General features: G+C 39.1%; 1 protein-coding gene across 6 annotated transcripts in view; it reads right to left on the bottom strand.

Annotated features, from left to right (window-relative positions):
* Nucleotides 1-728: 728 nt before the first annotated feature.
* camsap2a (calmodulin regulated spectrin-associated protein family, member 2a) overlaps nt 729-20,463 on the bottom strand; it is a 40,833-nt gene continuing 21,098 nt past the window's right edge. Inside the window, exons 5-19 of one of the 6 annotated variants that reach the window (XM_067513907.1) lie at nt 19,362-19,394; nt 18,388-18,529; nt 17,552-17,691; nt 10,926-11,022; nt 10,705-10,807; nt 10,380-10,411; nt 10,215-10,284; nt 7,922-10,067; nt 6,523-6,659; nt 5,732-5,955; nt 5,405-5,477; nt 5,074-5,139; nt 3,997-4,112; nt 3,606-3,724; nt 729-3,098 (exon numbers count right to left, since the gene is read on the bottom strand). In XM_067513907.1, the coding sequence (XP_067370008.1) occupies nt 2,793-3,098; nt 3,606-3,724; nt 3,997-4,112; nt 5,074-5,139; nt 5,405-5,477; nt 5,732-5,955; nt 6,523-6,659; nt 7,922-10,067; nt 10,215-10,284; nt 10,380-10,411; nt 10,705-10,807; nt 10,926-11,022; nt 17,552-17,691; nt 18,388-18,529; nt 19,362-19,394 (3,804 nt within the window). In that variant the 3' untranslated portion in view covers nt 729-2,792. The remainder of the gene's footprint in view (nt 3,099-3,605; nt 3,725-3,996; nt 4,113-5,073; nt 5,140-5,404; nt 5,478-5,731; nt 5,956-6,522; nt 6,660-7,921; nt 10,068-10,214; nt 10,285-10,379; nt 10,412-10,704; nt 10,808-10,925; nt 11,023-17,551; nt 17,692-18,387; nt 18,530-19,361; nt 19,395-20,463) is intronic. The other 5 variants (XM_067513910.1, XM_067513908.1, XM_067513913.1 and 2 more) reach the window with 5 other exon arrangements.

The raw sequence follows: 20,463 nt of genomic DNA, 5'->3' as shown, positions 1-20,463 counted from the left end.
CACCTAGGTGACAAACAAACAAAAGTAACATTTACTTAATTACTGTACCAAACTACAATTTTGAGATACTTGTACATCACTGTTTTTTTAATTATGTTATTTATACTTTTACTCATCTACAATTAAGAAATAAATATTGTATTTTTTTTACTCTACTACATTTACCTGACAGCTTAAGGTGCAAGTTAACTTTTTGTAAATTTTTAATAAAAACAAAATTACAATGAACTGATTTTATTTTAAATTAACTTATATGTAGTTAGTATGAATTAACTACTAACTTTCAGTACAGCCTCCACCTTTGTTGTCAAGAGATTATTAAAATTTTCTATTAATAACTACACTTTTTTATTGCTTATGTTCATTTCTGAAGGTTTGTAAAACAAATCTGGCCTACATTTGTACATTTATGTCATGTTATCAGATTCAACAGAGTTTAAAATACACTAAAAAGCCACACCATCCACACATTCTGGTGGCTTTAGTATAAAAATATATATACAGTTATTATGATTGTGACCTAATAAATGCTGATGTATCATCATGGGTTAACCACTTAGCACATAAACTGTTTAAAATGAACTCCACCTTTATCAATAATAATCTTTTACCCTTATTTGTTTAAATAATTACTGTATATATTTTGCTATAGTTACCTTAGTATAGTTTAAAATACATTGTTTGAAGCTGGTCAGACTGAGGACCACACGGTCAACACAACACAAATACTGAGGCCATGCTTAATTTTAATAAATGCAAAAAAGAGAAGAAAAAAACCTACATGTTCAGCAATATGTTGAATGACAGCGCAGCGTCTGACAAACCAAACTAAGTCATCAAAATGAATAGGTATGAGCTTACATGAACACACTGTACAGTATCATTACAGTTGAAATAATCTTTTACCTTGGCCTTAAACAGCCAAACACAAGTGAACAGAGCTGTCTGTGGACAAATCCTTTAAAATAAATATCAGAAAAACACTTCTTTACTCTGTCGTACTATGGTACATGTATATGCTACCTAAATATTTCCCCACTTGAAAAAAACAGCACCATTTTAGCAGTTGCTGGAAAAGCAAACCCGCAAATGGTGTTGACTTGACATTTTGGCAGCAACAGGAACCTAATGATACCAATGAAACCCTGTAGCAAGTGTCTTACCCGTACGCAGTAACAATGATCTGCACTACTCTGTCTTGCATTATTTTCTGAAATTCATTCACCTAATAATAGAAAAATTAAATATAACACCATAACTGTATTTCTGGCATATTTAGGACATGTGGCATTATATGCGAAAGACAAATATGCTGCTAATACACACTCAGATTGTGTTTAGCAACAAATGCACAGACACATTTAAAAAATCACACTCAACAGTGTGGCCATATTATAGGTCAGGCATTAAGTTTCTGTATGGTATGTATGAATGGTTTGTAACTAATCATAAATCTAAACTTGGTACTGCATGTGCACTATGTTTCTATATTTTGGTGCTTGGGGGAGCAAAAGTGCCTTAAAGTTTCACAAGTGCAGAAGTTATTAAGATTTATGTGAATTTAATACTGTCAAGAAACTACCAGTACAAGAATTGTACTTTGAATTCTAACATAAATACTTCTTAGGTGTCATTATGTCTTAGATTTCCGTCATATTCCTGATTGCAGTGTGTTAGAGTGTGATTGTACATGACTGCAAAGATCGTACATGGCTACATTTCAACATAACCAGGAAATAATAACGAGCAGTTAAATGTGTTCACAAACCTGCTGTGAGCCAATTGCAAATGAATCTATGACATTTGTTCTCAACCTTGGCTGAAGCAATGCCTCCTTGTAAATCCCTGCTGCAAGCGCAAACACACTGAGTTAACTGACACTTGGGGTGATTTTTATTTTCACTGTCAAGCAGTTTTGCTTTATTACTTGAACAAGTCTTTACGTTGCAACTACTCTATGTACTGTATCATAACAATGAGGTTGCAAACATGTCAGCATATTTGTGACTCACATGGATTTTTCACACATTTACAGGTTATAGATTAAATAGTGTACTCTGCAGGTGTCCTGACCCACAGAACCAGATCTAGAAATAACACTGTGCATTTTTTAAAAATCACTTTCTTAAACTGAGTCCTGAAAAAGCTGAAACCGCTGTGTGGCTAACACTAGCCGTATGTAATTAGCTTTTTGGCCCTTTGTAGTGTCACATACGTCAATATACAAACAGTTTTACCCACAGAGATGATCAAAAGTGTTCTTTTAAATACAAAAAGATCTCTGTGTATACATTTCTTTACAATCGCCTCACTGCACTCACGCTGAAACAAAACGCACATAAGGCCACACATCAACAGGATAATGTAACAAAAGTCAATCTTTACATCATTTAAAAACATTCAGTGCTTCAGTGTACAGAGGAAATTGTCATTCATACTGTCTCTTTTTTCCTTGATGTTTGGCACGTAGGAACACTCACAAGTCTTCGGAAACGGACTCAAACGCGACAATCTCTAAAAACACAGATAAGCATTTACATCATTCTTCGACAGTGGCATACATTCCAGTTGTCCATGAGCTTTGAGTCCCATCATGTCCTGTCCAGAGTAAGTAGGAAAAACAAGGACCGGAATGCAATGAGAGGAAAAACAAACATAAAAAAAAAGACAAATATGCATTCATCTAACTGCTGTTGCAGGTGTTTGAATCTTTATGGATATTTACAGTGGAGAGTAAATGCGTATTCTCAGTTTGAGTGGGGAGATACTGATGCTTGTGGTACCAAAATCCATTATGACTGGGCAGGCACTACTTTTTTAGGGGTGGCTGGCTTCTTGGTTTGCCATAGATGGCTGTGGATCGTCACTGCATCCACGCTGGCCGACATGGTCTTAGCTGGTATTTGACTGAACTGCTTCTTGTCTGAGTTGTACTTGTAGAGGCCGTCGATCATCTTGCGTGTGATGCTTTTGGGGCCAATTCCTGCAAGCTTGTTGATTTCCTCTGACTCAGGGCAGTAGGTGTAGAGGGAGCGGAATTGGCAGCCAGCGTCGCGGAACAAAATCAAGAAGTTGTTGGCCTCCGATTTCTCCATCTCCTGCCAAGGTCAGCAGAGAAAAACTCATCAGACACGACTCGAAGTTCACATCACGGTTTTGGTGATAATTGACTTGATCTTGACTCTTCAGCAATTTCAAAAAGTGTCTACCCTATGGCTTTGTAGGCTTAAAAGAAATTTTATTTTTATTTTTTAATCTTTTCCTGTCTGTCGATATAATACTGAATACTGAAAAGAATAGCAAATAGTATTTATGTTGAATGGTAAACTTTTGAGGTCAAGGGGTTAGAAGTTATTTCGTTAACACTGTAAACTCTTAAAATGTGGCTGTGCTTTTATCCCAGTATCAGAGAGAACTGGATCTTTTAATTGGACAGAGCTATAGTTTCTAATTTCTGCATGTTCCTGGGTTGACACAGAGTTAACCTTGCTTATCACTTGTCTTGACAAATGCTGAGAGACAAAAAATGCATCACTAAAGCCAGCAGGACAACTTGACCTGCACGGTGTGTAAGATGATATCTAATGAAGGCTCTATGCTGTTACCTCCAGGATCTTGTTCTTTTGCCCCTCATTGACCTTGCCAGCGAGGCAGCAATAGGCCAAAGCATTTTGGATAATGTGCTTGTTAGATTTGGCACTGGGCTCCTTGTACAGCTTTGGTCCTGAATGAGAACAGAGACAGACAACAATGTGATGAGAATGTTGCCATGGCAGCTACTCCAGTTATGATTGGAAAATGAAGACTTTATTGTGTATCATTTGTCTGTTATCCTTTGTCTGACGACAGAAATCTGAGCTACAAATCCAGGAATTTAATCGTAAATAATCTTTTACACAGCATAACATTTAAAAATCATTAGGAACTAAGGTACATGTTAGCACAAATTTGCATCAAATACATATTCTGTTGATGAAATGTGCCACGCTGACTAACCAGTGTACTCCGTGTTGGAGGTAACAGAGGAGGTTGTGGATCCATTTTCCCAGTCCTTTTCTCCGTTCCTACTGCTGGAGCAACTCGGGGACAGAAAGCCATCTGCAGAATCTGGCCTAGAACACACACACACACACACACACACACACACACACACCCACACCCACGCACACACAGTATTAGATGACCTGGTAATAATTTTGAACACTCATCGAATCAGGGACATATGTACTATGGAAAAGTCTAATGCATGTTTTTGAAATAGTAATAGTATAATCTCTTAAAATCAACAGACTCATTGCACACACCAATCTGCAATGTGTCATGTTCTTCCCCCATCTACATCATGTTTGCATAGATTTCTGTAGTTTTACTGTTAACCTCAACTCACAATTTAAGTTTCAAGTTGGTTTGTTCAACATAACCAGTAAAGCAGCAAAGCTTGCAAGCTCAAGCACTGAGTGCAGTGATGTGAGGAGGCTTGTGGCACTGATGGTCATTAGGTCAAGAGGTCAACCAATTATATTGCAGTGCTTACTAAGTTTTTTTTTGACAGCAGCAGCATTATTTTATTACCTTGTTTTATTTTCTCAAGAAGCCAAACAATTAAATAAAATTGTCTAAATTAGGAAAAATTTATAGTTTTAATCACAAGTCATATCAACTAACCATCTTAAATACCCATTTGCGTGCTACTTAAATAGCACGCAAAAGGGACGATGACTTGATAAGATGGATTTTTATGCAGGGTATGTTCTATGAAATTGCCTAAAAAATGGTTGATGTTTTGTCACATGTTAAGAAAAAGCTTTGAAGTATTAAGTGGTGAGGAAGGCACAGCAGAAGGGTGAGTGGAAAAGCATGAGTGATTGTGTTGTGGTGGTGTCGCAACTTAAAGGGCTGCATTACATCCTGTGCTTTGAAAATTAATCATAAGGATCTTTCCAAGAGCCAGAGGAGATACCTTATGTTGCTTTTCCTATATGTGCTCACTCATTCTCAATATAACTTAGTGTGGGTACAGGGTTTCAGTGTTAGGACAGCATGCAAGCGCCTTAAGGATTAACTCCCACTAACCTTCTCCTTCTCTGTTTAGGAGATCTCAGAAAGAAGAAGAGACCACCAGAGGCTAAGCTAGCACTTCTGATGTGTGTGAAAAAGCAAGAAAGAAAATGGTAAAAAAGGAAGGTAGGAAGAATATAGCAGATACGTTGTAATACCGCAATTTGTTTGGAGAGAGTTTGGCTTTAAAAGAAAGCTTGTTATGAAAGTTGTTGACTCGTGTTAAAAATTCATTTGATTGAAGTTTATCGCTAAATAAATCAGTTTTGCATCCAGAAGTATGAAATATTTGAATTAAATATGTTTCAGCAGCACTTTTAGACGTGTTATAATCAAATCAACTCACCTCGGGGCTCTCTTCTCAGAGTGAACACTGTCGCTGTCTCCCAGGTTGAGGGAAGCCAAGGACAAGCTGGAGACTGAAAAGACACGTTGGCGTGAAACTAGATGTGAGACAACGAGATGTGGCACAGCACGCCACGATTGCACCGACACCACGAATGGCAACATCACCAGACTGTTCACTGTGTTTTGTTCCAACCTTGTAACGGAGCAATGGAGGCTCAGAGCAATGCAAACAACAAACCTCCAGTTAAACACAGCAGAATTCTTATCAACACTCATACACAAATATGTATGAAGAAATGCACATTTTGCATGTTTCCACGGTTACCTGTGGCAGCTCTGACAGGGGTTTTGGGAGAGTCCAAGCTGTCACGATGGATGGACTTTGGCCGGCCCCGCCTCTGCTTGACCCCACCACCAGGTCGAGGTTTAATGACGGTGTCCATGTCCTCCATTAGTTTGAGCTGCTTCCGTCTGAGATACTCCTGCTTGATGAACTCTTTCCTGGCCTTGTCCTCTTCCTTCCTGATACGCTCCTCCTCTGCTTTCAAACTAAACATGGAGACAGATGGAAGGAGAGACCTGTATTTTCAGTTCATGAATGTATTAGGCAGCGGAAAAAAAATACAAATTTAACAGGAAGTCACTAACTTTAAATTACTTCAAATAGTTAGACGGGGTCTGTTGCAGGACATAAAGAAATGTTTCGCAGGCTAAATGTTGCCCACAGGCTGCAGTTTAGTTCCCTGATTCCTAAGGATTTCTTCTTACACTTGTTTTGCTTATTATTTAAGTAGCATCATCTAGTTTGTGTCTTTATGCTAAAAATACTGAAATATGATTTGATTAAAATACTATTTCACTGACAGAAAACTTCTTGTTTATTAAAAATAATTCCAGTCTTTATAACTTTAACTTTATTTGAGAATTTCATCTTTGAAAACCATGTGTAAGATCACAAAATAACCAGCAGAGTATCTGTAGTAGCAGTCATAGTAAATATAAATGTCTAATGATGACATTTCTCTAAATTTTAATCTGCACAAATGGATTCCCTTTGAGACTGAGACTTCCGTTCTTTAAAAATGTGTTTGGATTTTTTGAGACATCTAAACATACCGAGCATCCTCCTTCTTCTGTTCTAGCTCGGCTTCCAGCTGCATCTTTCTCTGCTGATTCTCCTTTTCCCTCCTCATCCTTTTCTCCAGCAGCGCTGCTCTCTTCTGGGCCATGTTCTCCTCTGCCTTTCCTTCCTCCTGAGTCAAAAAGAAAACAAATCCAGTTAGTTTACATTTCAAGAGGAATTAATTTTCTGTAGGGTACAAAAGTGTCAAAAAAATACTACAAAAATAAATTTCATTTCTGATGATGGAAGATGTGTACTAGCTCATTGCACAAAAATATTATGTTGAAATAAATTTTTGTTTTACTCTTTTTGCAATTTCAAAACAAGTAAATGCAGACTTTTGCAACCAACTGTATAATTAACAATTTTGTTGTATTTATGGCTTTTTGTGGCCACATCTTAATCAAGACGAAAATCAAGACAGGTAGAATGAACACTGACTGCTGCAAGAGAGTAGAGATTAATATGGTTTATCAAATCACACACGTTACAATCACTATAGATGAATAATATGCTAGTTAAATTTGAATTCAAATGTCAGCAGGCAGGCTGCATCAAAAAAAAAAAAAAGTTCCATCAAGATTTTATTTCATGTTTCACATCCTTTGCTCATCGCTCAGTATCCACCCTCGAAATCTATTCCATAACACTCCTCCATCCCCGCTTTCCACAGCTGTGCCTGAATTATTCACAGCAGCCCCAGATTTCTGACCTACATCAAAGCCCAGACTGCAGCTACCCATAAATGGGAAGATGATGCTGTCCTTAGCCAGTTTCTTGAACAAATCATCATCTCATGTTAGGGATAGGAGCGTTTCCCGATTAAAAAACAAAAATGGATGTCCAAGAGTTTTCAGTGTTAATGCATGTTGCAATGTTATAATTTCTTAGTTTTGAAGTTGAAACTGTCAAAAAGGTGAGAATTCTACCATGTGATTATTAATTAGCTCATACTGGTCGGTGGGATGGTACTAAAATGCATTATACACCACCTTCGGAGGTGGTTCTAATGTTTTGGACCACTCATTTATTTAAAATAGGGTGGCCAAAACTTTAGAACCACCTCCTCTTATAATGCACTCCAGTTCTACTCCACCACACACTTTGACCTCAATAAGAAACTGAGAGTAGAATTATAACCTCTCCGACAGTTTCAACTGAAAAACAGAGAAATTTTAACCTTGTAAAAGTAGAAATTATGGGAGAGGTGCTGTAATGGATTGCACTATAGATTGTACATTTGATTCTACAGGTACATATCCACTATTCAGTTGTTTATGAAAAAACAAACTACATCAAAGCAGAGATAGTGGGAAGAGATTAACGGAATGCAAATATTGAAATATTGTTCATATAACATGTTCGCAGAAATGCTCTGAAACAACATCTCACCTTAAAGAAGAAACCACGGCACCTCTTCTGTTCCTCATCCAGGCCTTCCACGTTTCCCTGGTGTGGCTCCAAACCATCATCAAGCGTCAAATCCTCCACTGGCTTCACGACTGACAGAGGAACCTCAATCAAGCTGCTCTTTGCTTGGCCTGAGGCTTCTGTCTGTGGAGGGATCTCTGTAGGTGTTATTGTGAAGATTTCGACCACAGGATGGGCCAGAACCTCGGGAACTGATGCCTCTATGGTAGGTTTCACATCTACATTGGCCTTGTGTACTCGGGATTTCTGCACATATGTTTCTGAGTCAGTGATCTTGGATTTACTGTCAGCCTCTGTTACCTGGGTTTTTGGTTCTGAATCTACTTTAGTTTGTTCTCTTTTTTTCTGCAGGTTGGGTGAGGTGGGGGGTGAACGGTCTACACATATACAGCCAACCTCCTTCTCTGGGGAAAGGAGGGAATTAGTCTCCTTGTTTTTGTCTCCATCTGGGGCTACGGTCTCCGGATTGGCAGTTGCTGGTTTCTCCCCCATGTAAACAAAGGAACTTGCCCAAGGCTGGCAGGGAGAAAATCGCCGTAGCCTTGGGATGCTATCGACAGACTGTGGAGCTGTTAGGACTCGATTGTATGGGGCCAGCTTGAGCTCACTGGGACGAGTTGTGCGGGGATTACGTGAGTGAAAGGAGGCAGATTTGCGTTTTATGCTGGTTGGAGAGCGATGAGTTGACCGAGGGGAGTCAGCAGGAGAAGAGGGTCCTGAGGATCGAGTAACAGCCCCGGGTCGACTGTGTTTTTGTGGGGAGGGGTTTGTATGAGGAGGCGGAATAACCCAGGCCTGTTGATGTTGTTGCTCCCTCATGGCCATGATCACTTCCTGCTGTTGCGCCAGCCGCTGCATCTCAGTCTGGAGGAAGGCTAGAGAATGGTTGAGTTTCTCAATAGAGCGTGTATATTCTGAGAGATCCACTTCGTTTAGCTGAGCATGGCTTTGACCTCCTTCCTCTCCTGCACCAGGTGACTTTGTCCAAAAGGAGCCTGTGTCGCTTTGCTCTGCCCCATCAGGGGTGTCTGCCTTGCTCCTCCCAAATTTAAAAGTGGGACTTGTGCTTGCTGCTTTCCCCTCTCCCTCTGTTTTCCCTCCTTCCTCTCCACTAGAAGCCCCGTCCCCTTTTCTCTTTACCACATTGAGAAACGCAGAGTGGCCCATCTTTTGCCGATGCCTCGTAAAAGCAGCTTCCACTTTTTTCTTCTGTGCTTCAATGGCTTTACGTTTCTCCTCCAGCCTCATCCTCAGCTGTACCATTTCTGTAGCCATGACTTGTGCAGGGTCATTGGGAGGAAGCTGGACAGGTGTGGGCGATGCCTGAGCCTTGAGGGGAGATAAGGTTTGCTGATGGATGGGACTGTGCTCAGGGGTTGGGGCCCAGGACACAGATAATGGGAGGCCAAACTCAGAGCCTTCAGGGGTGGTCTTGAGGGAGCTGCAACTGCCTCTCCCTGAATCTGGTGCTGATGGATTAAGCTTCCTCATTTTCTGTTCGGCAAAGCTAGTCATCTTCGCGGCTAAGGGGGATTTGCTCTGACTGCTCGGACAAGGGCTTGGTGTGTCCATATCTAGCTCCATATTCACGGAGCAGTCTCTCAGAGAGGAATCCTCATCCAGCATGTCCTCTGTTTGAATATGAATGCCAGTATCCACCTCTGTGGTGTCTGTGGTGCTCAGAGTTTCTTTAGAATCCAGCTCTGACACTGGCTCCAAGCCACCAGCTCCATGGTCTTGACTGTGCAGGAAGAAACCCTTGTTGATCCCCTCCACTGGGGGCCTGCTAGGACTGTGGATGATCTGAAGGGCCTCCTCCATGGAGGGAGCGTTTGCCATGACACTGCTGTGCCCATTGGGGTAAGCTTGCCTACCAGGTTCCAAACCAGCTAGGCTGTCTGGGCAGCCCTCTTCCTCAATGCCGATGCTCTGACCATTCACCGGCTGGAAGGAGAGGTTGCGCTTCACTCCACGGGGCAGGTGGTGGACCTTGAAACCAGATCCATCATCAGTACTGACAGACCTGACCATGCCCCGTGTGGATGCAAGAGGGGCAGAATCCCCTTTGTCGAAGGGAATATCAAAAGACACTCCATAAGGCCCAGACCTTAACAGAGAAACACATACAAAACAAATCAAGCAAAAAAAATAAAAAAAATATCACGTACACGACAATATGCTTTTCTTAATCCCTGTGGAACAATAATAGTGGGTCGGATAGTTTTAATTTGAACAGGACCACAATTTTCCTAACCTTTTCTCTTTGGGCCAGGTGCCAAGGTTACCATCAACGAAGGACATTGAGGTTGACCTTTTTATCTCTCCTGTATAACACAAGTATATTTTATTTGTGATATAAGCAAAATTATTATGAAATAATATATTTTAGTAAAAAATAATAATAATAAAAAAAATTCACCTGAGGTACGAGGCTGGGGTCGCAGGGGCAGACTAGAGAAGGGAAGACAGAAAGTGACATGTTTTACATTGTAATAAATATTGCATGGTGATTTTAAGCTTTTATTTGTCAGAATAAGGATTTGACTCATTTGAGGATTTGACTGATATTATTTGACTTCATTAGTCATTAATATATATATAGACAGTCATTAATATATTTACAGCAACCCACCAAAGAGCGCAAACAACGGAAAGTGAAAAGTTAAACACTAATGTGTTTTTAGAAATATGTACGTTTATAACCTTAAATGTACATCATACACCTAATACAATAACTTCCATACCTGGGTCTGTCAGGACTGGGTGGCCTTTCTGTGAAGCTCCTTTTAGTTGCCTTGGAAATGGGAATGTCTGGCATACTCCTCAACAAGGATGAGGGGTCTACAGCTACACACGAGAGACACATGGTCAAACTGTGTTTTTTCACAATGGTATATTTTACTTATATGGCACTAATGTTGCTTTTGCTACTAATAGTATTGTAAGGTCGGAGCAAAAGACTCACCTGTGCCTTCGTTGTCCAATGTTCTTGCTTTCACAAAAGATGGTTTAACTACCTCAAACCACCAAAACAGCTCTGCCATGAACACCAGGTAGTTATTCTGGGGAGAAATTCAATAAAAATAAACTTAAACACATCCAATTGGGTTACTCCATATTATATTCTATCGCTCATCTCAAAGATAACTTAAAGAGACAGCTAACAGCTAAACAGCTATTACCAGAAGCACATTCCGTGTCCTATTTTCAATGCCACCTGTAATACAACTGCACTGTACCTATTTGTCCAGTAGATGTCTCTGTTGAGCCTAAAAGAGCTGTGATGAGTATTTCTTTAGTCTTCCAGCATGTGCATAAATAATTCACACATCTTGCTCCATTTTAGAGAGACACTTCATAGGTCAAACTACAGTGGCATAATTTTACAAGGGGATTCATATTTATCTTTTTATCTGCAAACACTTTTTCATATAAATAAATGAGGTTCAACTAAATGAATGAAAATGGGTTTTATTTTTTCTTAACATATTCAGAAGCCAGAATAGCACAAACATCATGGCAAGAAGGCCATGATGTCATGTTGTCATCATGTGCTGGATAAGCTAATCATCTACTTACATAATAATGTCTATAGTACCTGTGATTGTAGAAAGGAGTCATTAAGGTATCAACCTAATTTTTAAAATATAGGTCAGCTATTTTTTTCTGTGTTCAATCAGCAGCATGCAGTCCACTAGCCACCCTGAATTTGATCAGATAAGAAATGTTTGACACTTCTCTACCGGTTTATGTCCAGGCCAAAAATCAGGTGAAGATACAAACTGCTTAAGGACATTATGGTGCATAAATATCCATCTTACAACATAAGTTTACCCAGTGTTGTATACTTTCCTTCAACCATAGTTTTTTCTTTAACACAAAATACAATGTGCAGCATGGCTTGCAGTTGTGATTCCTTTGCCCTTCACTTAACTCTGTTGAAACATTACAGTTCAGTCTCAGATTTAATCTATTTTTTAAATTAAACCTAGATTTGTCATTAACAGGTGAAATAACTTCTTGTACCTTGGCGTATGTAGAGATTTTTAAGGAAAATATTAAAATGCATCCTTTCAATCTAAAAATTACTTTGCACTGGAAACTATCCCACTTTATGCCACTAACATATTATATCAATTAGCAGTTGATTCATTAGTCCAAACTGAGCAGTTTTGCACAGCATTCACCCACAGATGCACATTCATATGCATACATGAAGAGAGCAGTGACGCAGGGATGACCTTGAGAAAACACGCCCTCTCCCTGTCCATTCAGTCCATGCTGTCCAGACAAAGACAACGCTGCATGGCTCAGCTCTAAAGACACCTGCTTCACTTCATCAGCAACATTTTACTGTACCCACACACACACACACACACACATCATACAAACACTTCTCAAGCCCCTCAAGCCCAAAAGAACAGCAGGAGGGGCACAGGCAATTAACACTAGCAACACTGGTCTCCCTTGGGTTTTACTGCAGGTTTACTGCAGCAATTTGCTGGGTTTTTACACACATGTCTGTGCGCAGAGCTGTAAAAACCTGAAAAGGAGGGTTGGCTGTGACAAAATCAGCTGTAGGTGTGAGAAGCAGTAGAGCACATGGTTGGTTACCAAAATAACTCAAGTAAAGCAGAAAAGGCAGGCAGACCTTTTCCACCACCTTTTAGAATCTATGCTTTCAGTTACATGGGCCTTTTTTTACACTTAACCATAGAATTACTAAATACCAGAATAACTAACAAATGCTGGTTACCTTTAGTTGTGAACAGCGTGTAAAGCATTCCTTTATTAAGACAACTGGAAAAATTAAGATTCAGGAAGAAAAAAGAAACACAGATGAAGATCTCCTATCGTTCGTCCTGCCCAGATTGTTGGCAAAAGCCCAACTTCGCTTCTCTCTTCCCGTCTGTCCAACTGACTACTACGTACTGACAAACCAGGTGTGAGTATCAGACACACACAACACAGATCCTCAAACAACCAATCACATCTGTGCCTATCCTCACACTGAGCAGCAATACTACTACATGGGATGCCAGGTCTGCAGTGTTGCCAGATATTGCTGTTTGGAGACTGGAGTGTCAGAATGTCTTACTCTTAGGATGAAAACGGGAACCGGATTGGTGGTTACCAGAAAGAGCTATGGTTTGAGGGAGGTGGGGGTGTGGGGGCAGATTAGTGTATGCACTCTGCAGAGATGGGCATAAACAGCACCCCCAGTACTGCACGTTTTACACATCCACACAGAGACACACAGATACCATAACATGGAAATGCACTGGCAATGTACAGGAAAAGCATAAAAATGCATGTAATATATAACACATGTAATACAGGTAAGTTATACACAACCTACACATTGTGTTTTCCCCCAAAGCATGACACAATGTCTAAACACACACCAAGCATTCACAAGGCATTAATCTTAACAATCATTGGGCCAGAGGCTTGATTAAAGGATCTGTAGCCAGAAAGACAGACTTGCTTCAATCTAGAAAAACTGCTGTCTTGATTTACTGCCAGATTAATCAGACTCCCATTAGCTGCCTGCTGAAAGACACAGGCTTTTTTCTAAAAGTAAAAAAAATAAAAATAAAAATACAAATTCAAAAGAAGACAAACCGAAACTTGAGACACCAAATTTACATATAGTGATAAATTAATTTAAGGGTGTTACAATGAGAACAATCATTACTTCACGGGACCCTTGCACCTCTTTATCTGGTGATCAAGGAGTTGAGGATGATTCTAATGTAATTACTTTGTATACACATTAACACATATCAGCTAATCACTTATACATAAAATAAAGTATAATTTAATTAAAAATAGAAACTGTTTTGTATACTCACAAACAATAAAGACCAACATTAATTTGGGGGTAATTTGTTCAATATAACACAGCAAACTACTTTCGCCAGCTAATACGACAAAGTGAAAAAAATGTCCTTAATTTCTGAGACCCAATACTGAGAACCATGTTCATGAGGCTTCTTATGAATTACAGGTACATTTGGTAATTGCCTTCCTCAGGGCAATCATAGCATGTCTGCTTAAAAAACCTCGTAAAGAAAAAGAAAACGCTGCCAAAAACTCAAAGCAAGCAAATGTAATTTCTCTTTCTTGGGTCCACACATGCTAATTTAGATGTGCTGTGAATTAATTACATGAATAGTCAGTAAATGGGGGTGGGTCGACATGATTTACTGAAAGTGAAAAGTTCATCCAAAACATAAGTGACTTATTTGGTTATTGGTTTATACCCACCGAATGACAAAAGTAGAATTAATGTTATTTTTACTTTTGTTTTTACCTAAACTTCTGCAGCTTAAATCCCCAAGTGCGGCACAAACAAAACAAAAGAACAGGGATGAGGACACGGTTAATGAAAGTCACTGAACAGCGATAAAATATGTGTTGAAAGCCCTACAGTGCTTCAGCACAGTACAGTAAAATGTCCATGGTGTAGATTTAGCTGAAATACTGGTTTATCTGTTAGTCTGTTCTTTCAAAGTAAAATGACTAATGTTTTCACTTCGTTAAACAATCAGAGAATTTCAATAAATGCTTGATTAGTTAGTTTTGCAGCATTCTTAATAATTGTTATTTTGTAATCACTTAAACTTGAAGAGCTGTACAGAGCGGGTGCAAAGCGTAGCGGACAGTGGAAGAGCATAGTGGAGCAGCTACAAAGGAGGGCTAGGCAGAGGGTAGCAGATTGATTTCAAGTCTTAAGCTAGTGCTGGCTTAAGATGCAGCATTAAATTATATTAACGCAAAACAGTGTAAATTTAAAAAGAGTAAACACTTATTGAACAGATTTGATAAGGAGAATCAAAACCGCATTCAGGTTCCCATTAGACCCCATCCCTGCCTTCATGTGAGCAACATATTTCCTTGTCCTTCTCATTCGTCAAAATTATTGTTACAGACGTGGGTCACAGAAATCAAGGCTTTGTTATAACTGATCTTGATACAGTAATATGCATTTTTCTCTGCCACCTTACAGAAAACATACAGATGTGCATGTGTGCAAAGGATTAAACCATAATTTATCCATTTTACTTCACATAGTTTTCTGTTCTTCATTCTGATCTGAAATACATTACACCCAACCCTGCTGAATCCCATGTGAAAGAAGAATTAGCACAGGAACACTGAGTGTGATATTTGCCATTTTACTTATGTCAGTGTTCGTCTGTGTGCCTGCTCCAGTGATAAGTATGTCTAAACACATCATCACATTCCCAGAAGATGATGTCCTGCTTTTTGTCTCTCCCTCCCTAATTCTCCTCTCTAACCATTCCAAACAGTGTTATCTTCATCTATTTGCTCCTGTTTCCAGTTTCCTTCACATCAACACCTCCCTCACATCCCCTCCCTCCTAATGTCTCGCTCCATCTCTAGAATAAGGTCTCCATTAGTATGATGGGCCACAGTAATGTACAGCTACTGAGGGTGTGACTTCCTTGAAACTGGGTCAAGGTTACTGAATAAGTGGTTCTGTATCCAGTTCTGGCTGCTCTCTGGCAATAACTCTGCCTTATTAGGATTTTTTTCATCATTTGTGAAATCAGCATTATAGCTCAAAAAATAGCTACCGAGGGCTTCGCAAAACCCAGTAATTCTTTTATAACGCTGTGCATTAAGTCGATGCATGCAAACTAGTGTATTACTACAATATGTATCGTTTATGAGTGCAGGCATTGCTTTATTGTTCACAACTCAGCTCAAATACTACAGATCTTGGGCTAAAGCTGTTCCAAAGTGAAAAAAAAATAAAATAAATAATAGCCCAAAATATGATTGTATCAGCCTAAAGACAATTTACTCAATAAAGGATTATTTCCACTGTATCCTATTAAAGCCCATCAATTCCAATTTAGCTGCTTCACCGCAGCAGCATAGAAATTTGGCTGCGACTGCACTTCAAACAGCATGTTTTTTAAGCATGAAATGCCTTAAATGCCACTGTTAAGTTTGGACAGTCAACAGATAAATGTCCTTTGAATGACCGGTGTTCTGTCTTTGCTGAGAACCAAAATCCTCTCTCAGCAGACATGCTGAGGTGACAGTCAGGCAAAGTCAGGCCTGTCCAGACACATCAACGTTATACTCGTTATGCAGCTCTCATGCAAAAACACACCAGATGATGGAAGCAGCAGAAACACAAACACTGGGGAGGAAACATTACACCAAACCACCAGACAAATACGAGCACACTGTGACTGTGGTGACAGTGTGTGCCTTTTATGTGACAGAATAGTAAGTGGCTGTTTTGGGATGTGGTGAGAATTGTGGACCCCAAGAGCTCTTGAGAAGGACAAGTTCCCTAGAGCAACAAAAATACATACATGCGCACAGAAGCTGTGCAACAACAAAACTACATGAAATGTTTTTGAGCCCATCAGAGATCATTTCCAAGAAGCAAAAAATTGACAGAGGGTGGAAATGTTCACTTTTTTAATTATTTCTGTGGCACAATGCTTTTTTTGAAAAGGAAAGATAATAACGGAGAGCTTAAAAAGAGGTATAGATCTTGGATAAACAATGTTAGCATCACAGATGAAGCAGATGAAGACAGTGACATCTTGAGAAAGGTGAGGAACTGAAAGTCTTAAAGTATATTTTAAGTTCTGCACACAATCCGAATAAAATGAAACAAATGAAAAAAAAAACCAAATGAATGAAGAAAGACAAGGAAGGAAAAAAATAGAAAAGAATGAAAGGAAAATTTAGGAAAAAAATGAATAGAGCAAGACATGGAAAAACACATGCAGACATGTCAGAAATGCAGGCTGAGTGCAGCTCCTTGGGCTTGTGGTTGTTGAACACATAGTTTAGACTGAATGGTTTTTCCACAACATGACTGAACACATGGGACCACAGAGCTTCTCATTTATCCTGTTTCATTAAGCCTTTCTGACTCTATAGGACGCCATATGATTTTATAATTTAGTTTATTAAAAAACCCACAAATGATCATTTTGACACTTTGATTTTTCTGTAATAATGTAAGTGCAACAACTTAGACCGAACATTTCTCACTAGAGAGAACTACCTATTGTTTGGATTTTAGTTTGGGTCACAATTTTCTACCTCCACTACATTTCCCCTGTCTCTTGACACACACTGGGCACATTTTCAAGGCACAGTTTCCATATGGTACAATTTCTGTAGTTTAAATGAAGAAAGAATCTCTCCAAGATTGTAATGACTATGACACAATCATTGTAAAAGCAATTTCAGAATGCAGATTTCCTTTACAGAAAAGAACCTCTGGACACCAACCAACTAAGACCACAATACATAAGTAAAGTCAGAACTTTCTATTCTATGACATTTTGGACATTTTCTACATTTTGTTAAAACTGACATTCCTTCAGTAATCACACCAATACAGGCAGTTTAATTTTATTTACTTCTTTTTTAATATAAAATTACACATTTCACTTATTTGAAATTATATGTATTACTACAATATTTCTGTCAGCCGAGCGCTTGCGTATCAACCAAATATAATTTGTTTGAAGTGAGGATCAAATGGTTTCAACTGTAAAGTCAATATCTCACGGTTTTGAGCAGTACCTTGATGGTGGAGGAGGCGTAGAGCATGTCCTCCAGGCTGAAGTGGCAGCAATTGTTCAGGTTGTCTTTGCAGAAGTCCTGGATGAGCTGCAGGTTGTACATCCGATCAGCCAGTGTCATGCTCTCTTTCAGACAGATGTCTAGGAGAGAAAAGGGAGCCATCGGGCATCAGGGTCAGTGTGACGTCAGCAGGAATTTGATGATATAAGTGGTCCTGCTTATAAAGGCCAGCTCACGTTTTTTTCTGTGCTGTTGGTGCTTTGGAATGATGAGTAAGGTAGAGATGTGTGTTTAAGTAAGAAAGATTTCACAGTGTGATACCATGTGGAAAAAAAGTCACCAGTCATGAAAGTAGACTTAATATAACCAATGTATGGGTGGAGCTGTGTTAATGTTACCTGATTGATCTTTTGTTCCTGTGATTATCTGAATAACTGTGTGTCTATGTGTGTAGGCTTGTATACTGGATAATGGCCCATTATCTACACACTTTATCAACAAGGTGATGGGATTATTTTACATTATTTGTTTGTGACTGATCTTTGCTCTAATGAATCAACCATTGAGAGCAGGGGGTGGGGAGAATAACACAAACCTATCTCCAACCACTCTTACTGTAGTATTTCAATTTTGGTGGTTCCAGCAAAGATATATTTGGCTTTGTTTGTGTTGGCCTAAAATACTATGAACCTCCTGCATTATTATCAGACCTCTTGTTCCAAAAACATGCAGCTGTTCTTTTAGCACAATGAACCACCTACACACACACACACACACACACACACACACACACACACACACACTGGTCCACCCACCCTATCATAGCTCTTCCTTACCATCCAGTGGTAGCAGCTGTGGGCAGTAAAAGTGCAATAGCGCACCCAGGGCTGAGCCGTCTGTGCTGTCTTTCAGCAGGTTGTCCACTTGGGGGATCCAGGGAACTGGCTGGGTTGAAGTCTGCTCCTTCCTGTACCTGGTCTGCATTACATAAAATGAATATGTATAAATCTACAGGGAGCTACTGGGCTAGACCTGTCTTACTGTTTTTAGATTTACACTGATTATCTTTTGCTGCATGATTACACACATGAGACAGTGCACCCATCACAAGTCACAAAATTTCTGTTGTAGTAAGACAACTGAGAAAAACTCATTATGGTAGTGAGTCAGGCTGCTAACTGTCCCTGACTTTTCCAGATGTTGTCATCTAATCCTAATTATTTAGTTCTTGCAATATAAAGAACAAAACAACACGCTGAATATGTATGAGAGTAAAACCCAAGTATTGAATGAATGTTTAAATGTAAATGTTTGCCAAATGTGGATGTATGAATATACAAAACAGACCGACATCCCATCTCTGAAATTAAATTCTAATAAAGTTAAGGTTTATTTATTTATTTATTTTTGGCTAATCCCTTGGGACCCTTTCAGTGATTACCCGAGGGTGTCTAGTTCAACTGACAAGAACCTTCCTATGGGTTAGGAAACCTTAGGTTCCTAACCCTAACCCTTCCTATTAGCAAATCCAAGGGAGGAATCATCTTAGAGTACTTCTAATGTCCTAAAACCCTGCATTTAATAAACACAACTTTATACTGCTGTAAGTAGCAGTTAAATAGTTTAATAATATAGATATATAGACATTTTTGTAATTGCTTTTAAAATAACAGCTGAAAAATGTCTGCTGATGAAAAGAGGGGATAATAGAGAGAAGTTGTGTATACAGACCTGTAGATTGATGCACACATGACAATGGCATATGAGACAGACATAGGTGACAGAGCGTAGCTCTGATTAGTTCACTTACAGGAACAAGCTTCATGTACCACTTGGTTGGAGACTGCAGCCGCACAGCAAAAGAAAAACAACGACGATGACAACAACAACAAAAAATAAATATCAGTTAGTGGGATTAGTTAGTAATGCAATTAGTACTAAAAGGAAAGACATGAAATCAGTGAAGAAACCTGTGTGTTACTGAAAGTGTAAAAATAAGACGTTTTGTGAAGTTTAGCTTTGGCAGCTAAAATATCAGCTAAATGTCAATTAAACTCAAATCATCTAATGTCTTCTACATTTCATGAGTGTAAAACCAAAAAGAGAAGAAAATGACACTGGTATAAGATTTAGGTGACACAAAGTATTCACGTGATTGAGAAAGTGCCATAGCAGATGTAACTCTTCAAGTCACAATCTTTACCTGGTGTGAATTACATAGTAAAATAAATACACACAATCATAAATGAGCTGTAGGTCTTCAGTATATAAGACAATTTGCATGCAGATATGTTTTTATGTGTACGTGCATGTTGCATGTTAGATTCCTGGATCAGCCAATGGGTCGATCATCAAAGATGCAGTTTTATTTTATTTCTTTGAAGAGCCACTTTTTGTTACAGTGTCCAAAAGAGCCTATATGTCTCAAAATGATTTCCAAGTTCACATACGATGTGTTGACACTCTGTTTAGTAAAAAAATATAATATTTCATCTTAGCGAACAAAATGTTAGAATTCTGTGACGTTGCATGGCAAGTCAAGAAATGCTTCTTATTGTCACCAAAGACAGAAGCATCAGCTAAGAACCTACACTAGGAGAAACTAAGTAACAGTTCTTCTGCATAAAGGTATCCAAATGTCAGGGATCCACTGGCAGTGTAAGCTGATACTACAAGTGAAGATGGTTCCCTCAGTTAACAACTAATCCCCACACTACGTGAGCGCATCAAAGAATGAGATATAAGTGCCACTCAAGGTGGCTAGCAAGTCCTCAACCTCAAAGCCAAGCCGTGGCACATGAGAAAACAGAAATGCTTTGTACTGAACGCAAAAATAAAGATTCAAGGCAGCACGAGGATGAAAAGCTCAATCATAGCTTTCTTGGATTCTCACAGTGTGATAAATGTCACAG

Source organism: Channa argus, chromosome 8 (genome assembly GCF_033026475.1).
Source record: "Channa argus isolate prfri chromosome 8, Channa argus male v1.0, whole genome shotgun sequence".
Lineage (NCBI taxonomy): Eukaryota > Metazoa > Chordata > Actinopteri > Anabantiformes > Channidae > Channa > Channa argus.
The sequence above is the reverse complement of the archived record's forward strand: the minus strand, read 5'-3'. Positions and strand labels throughout refer to the sequence as shown.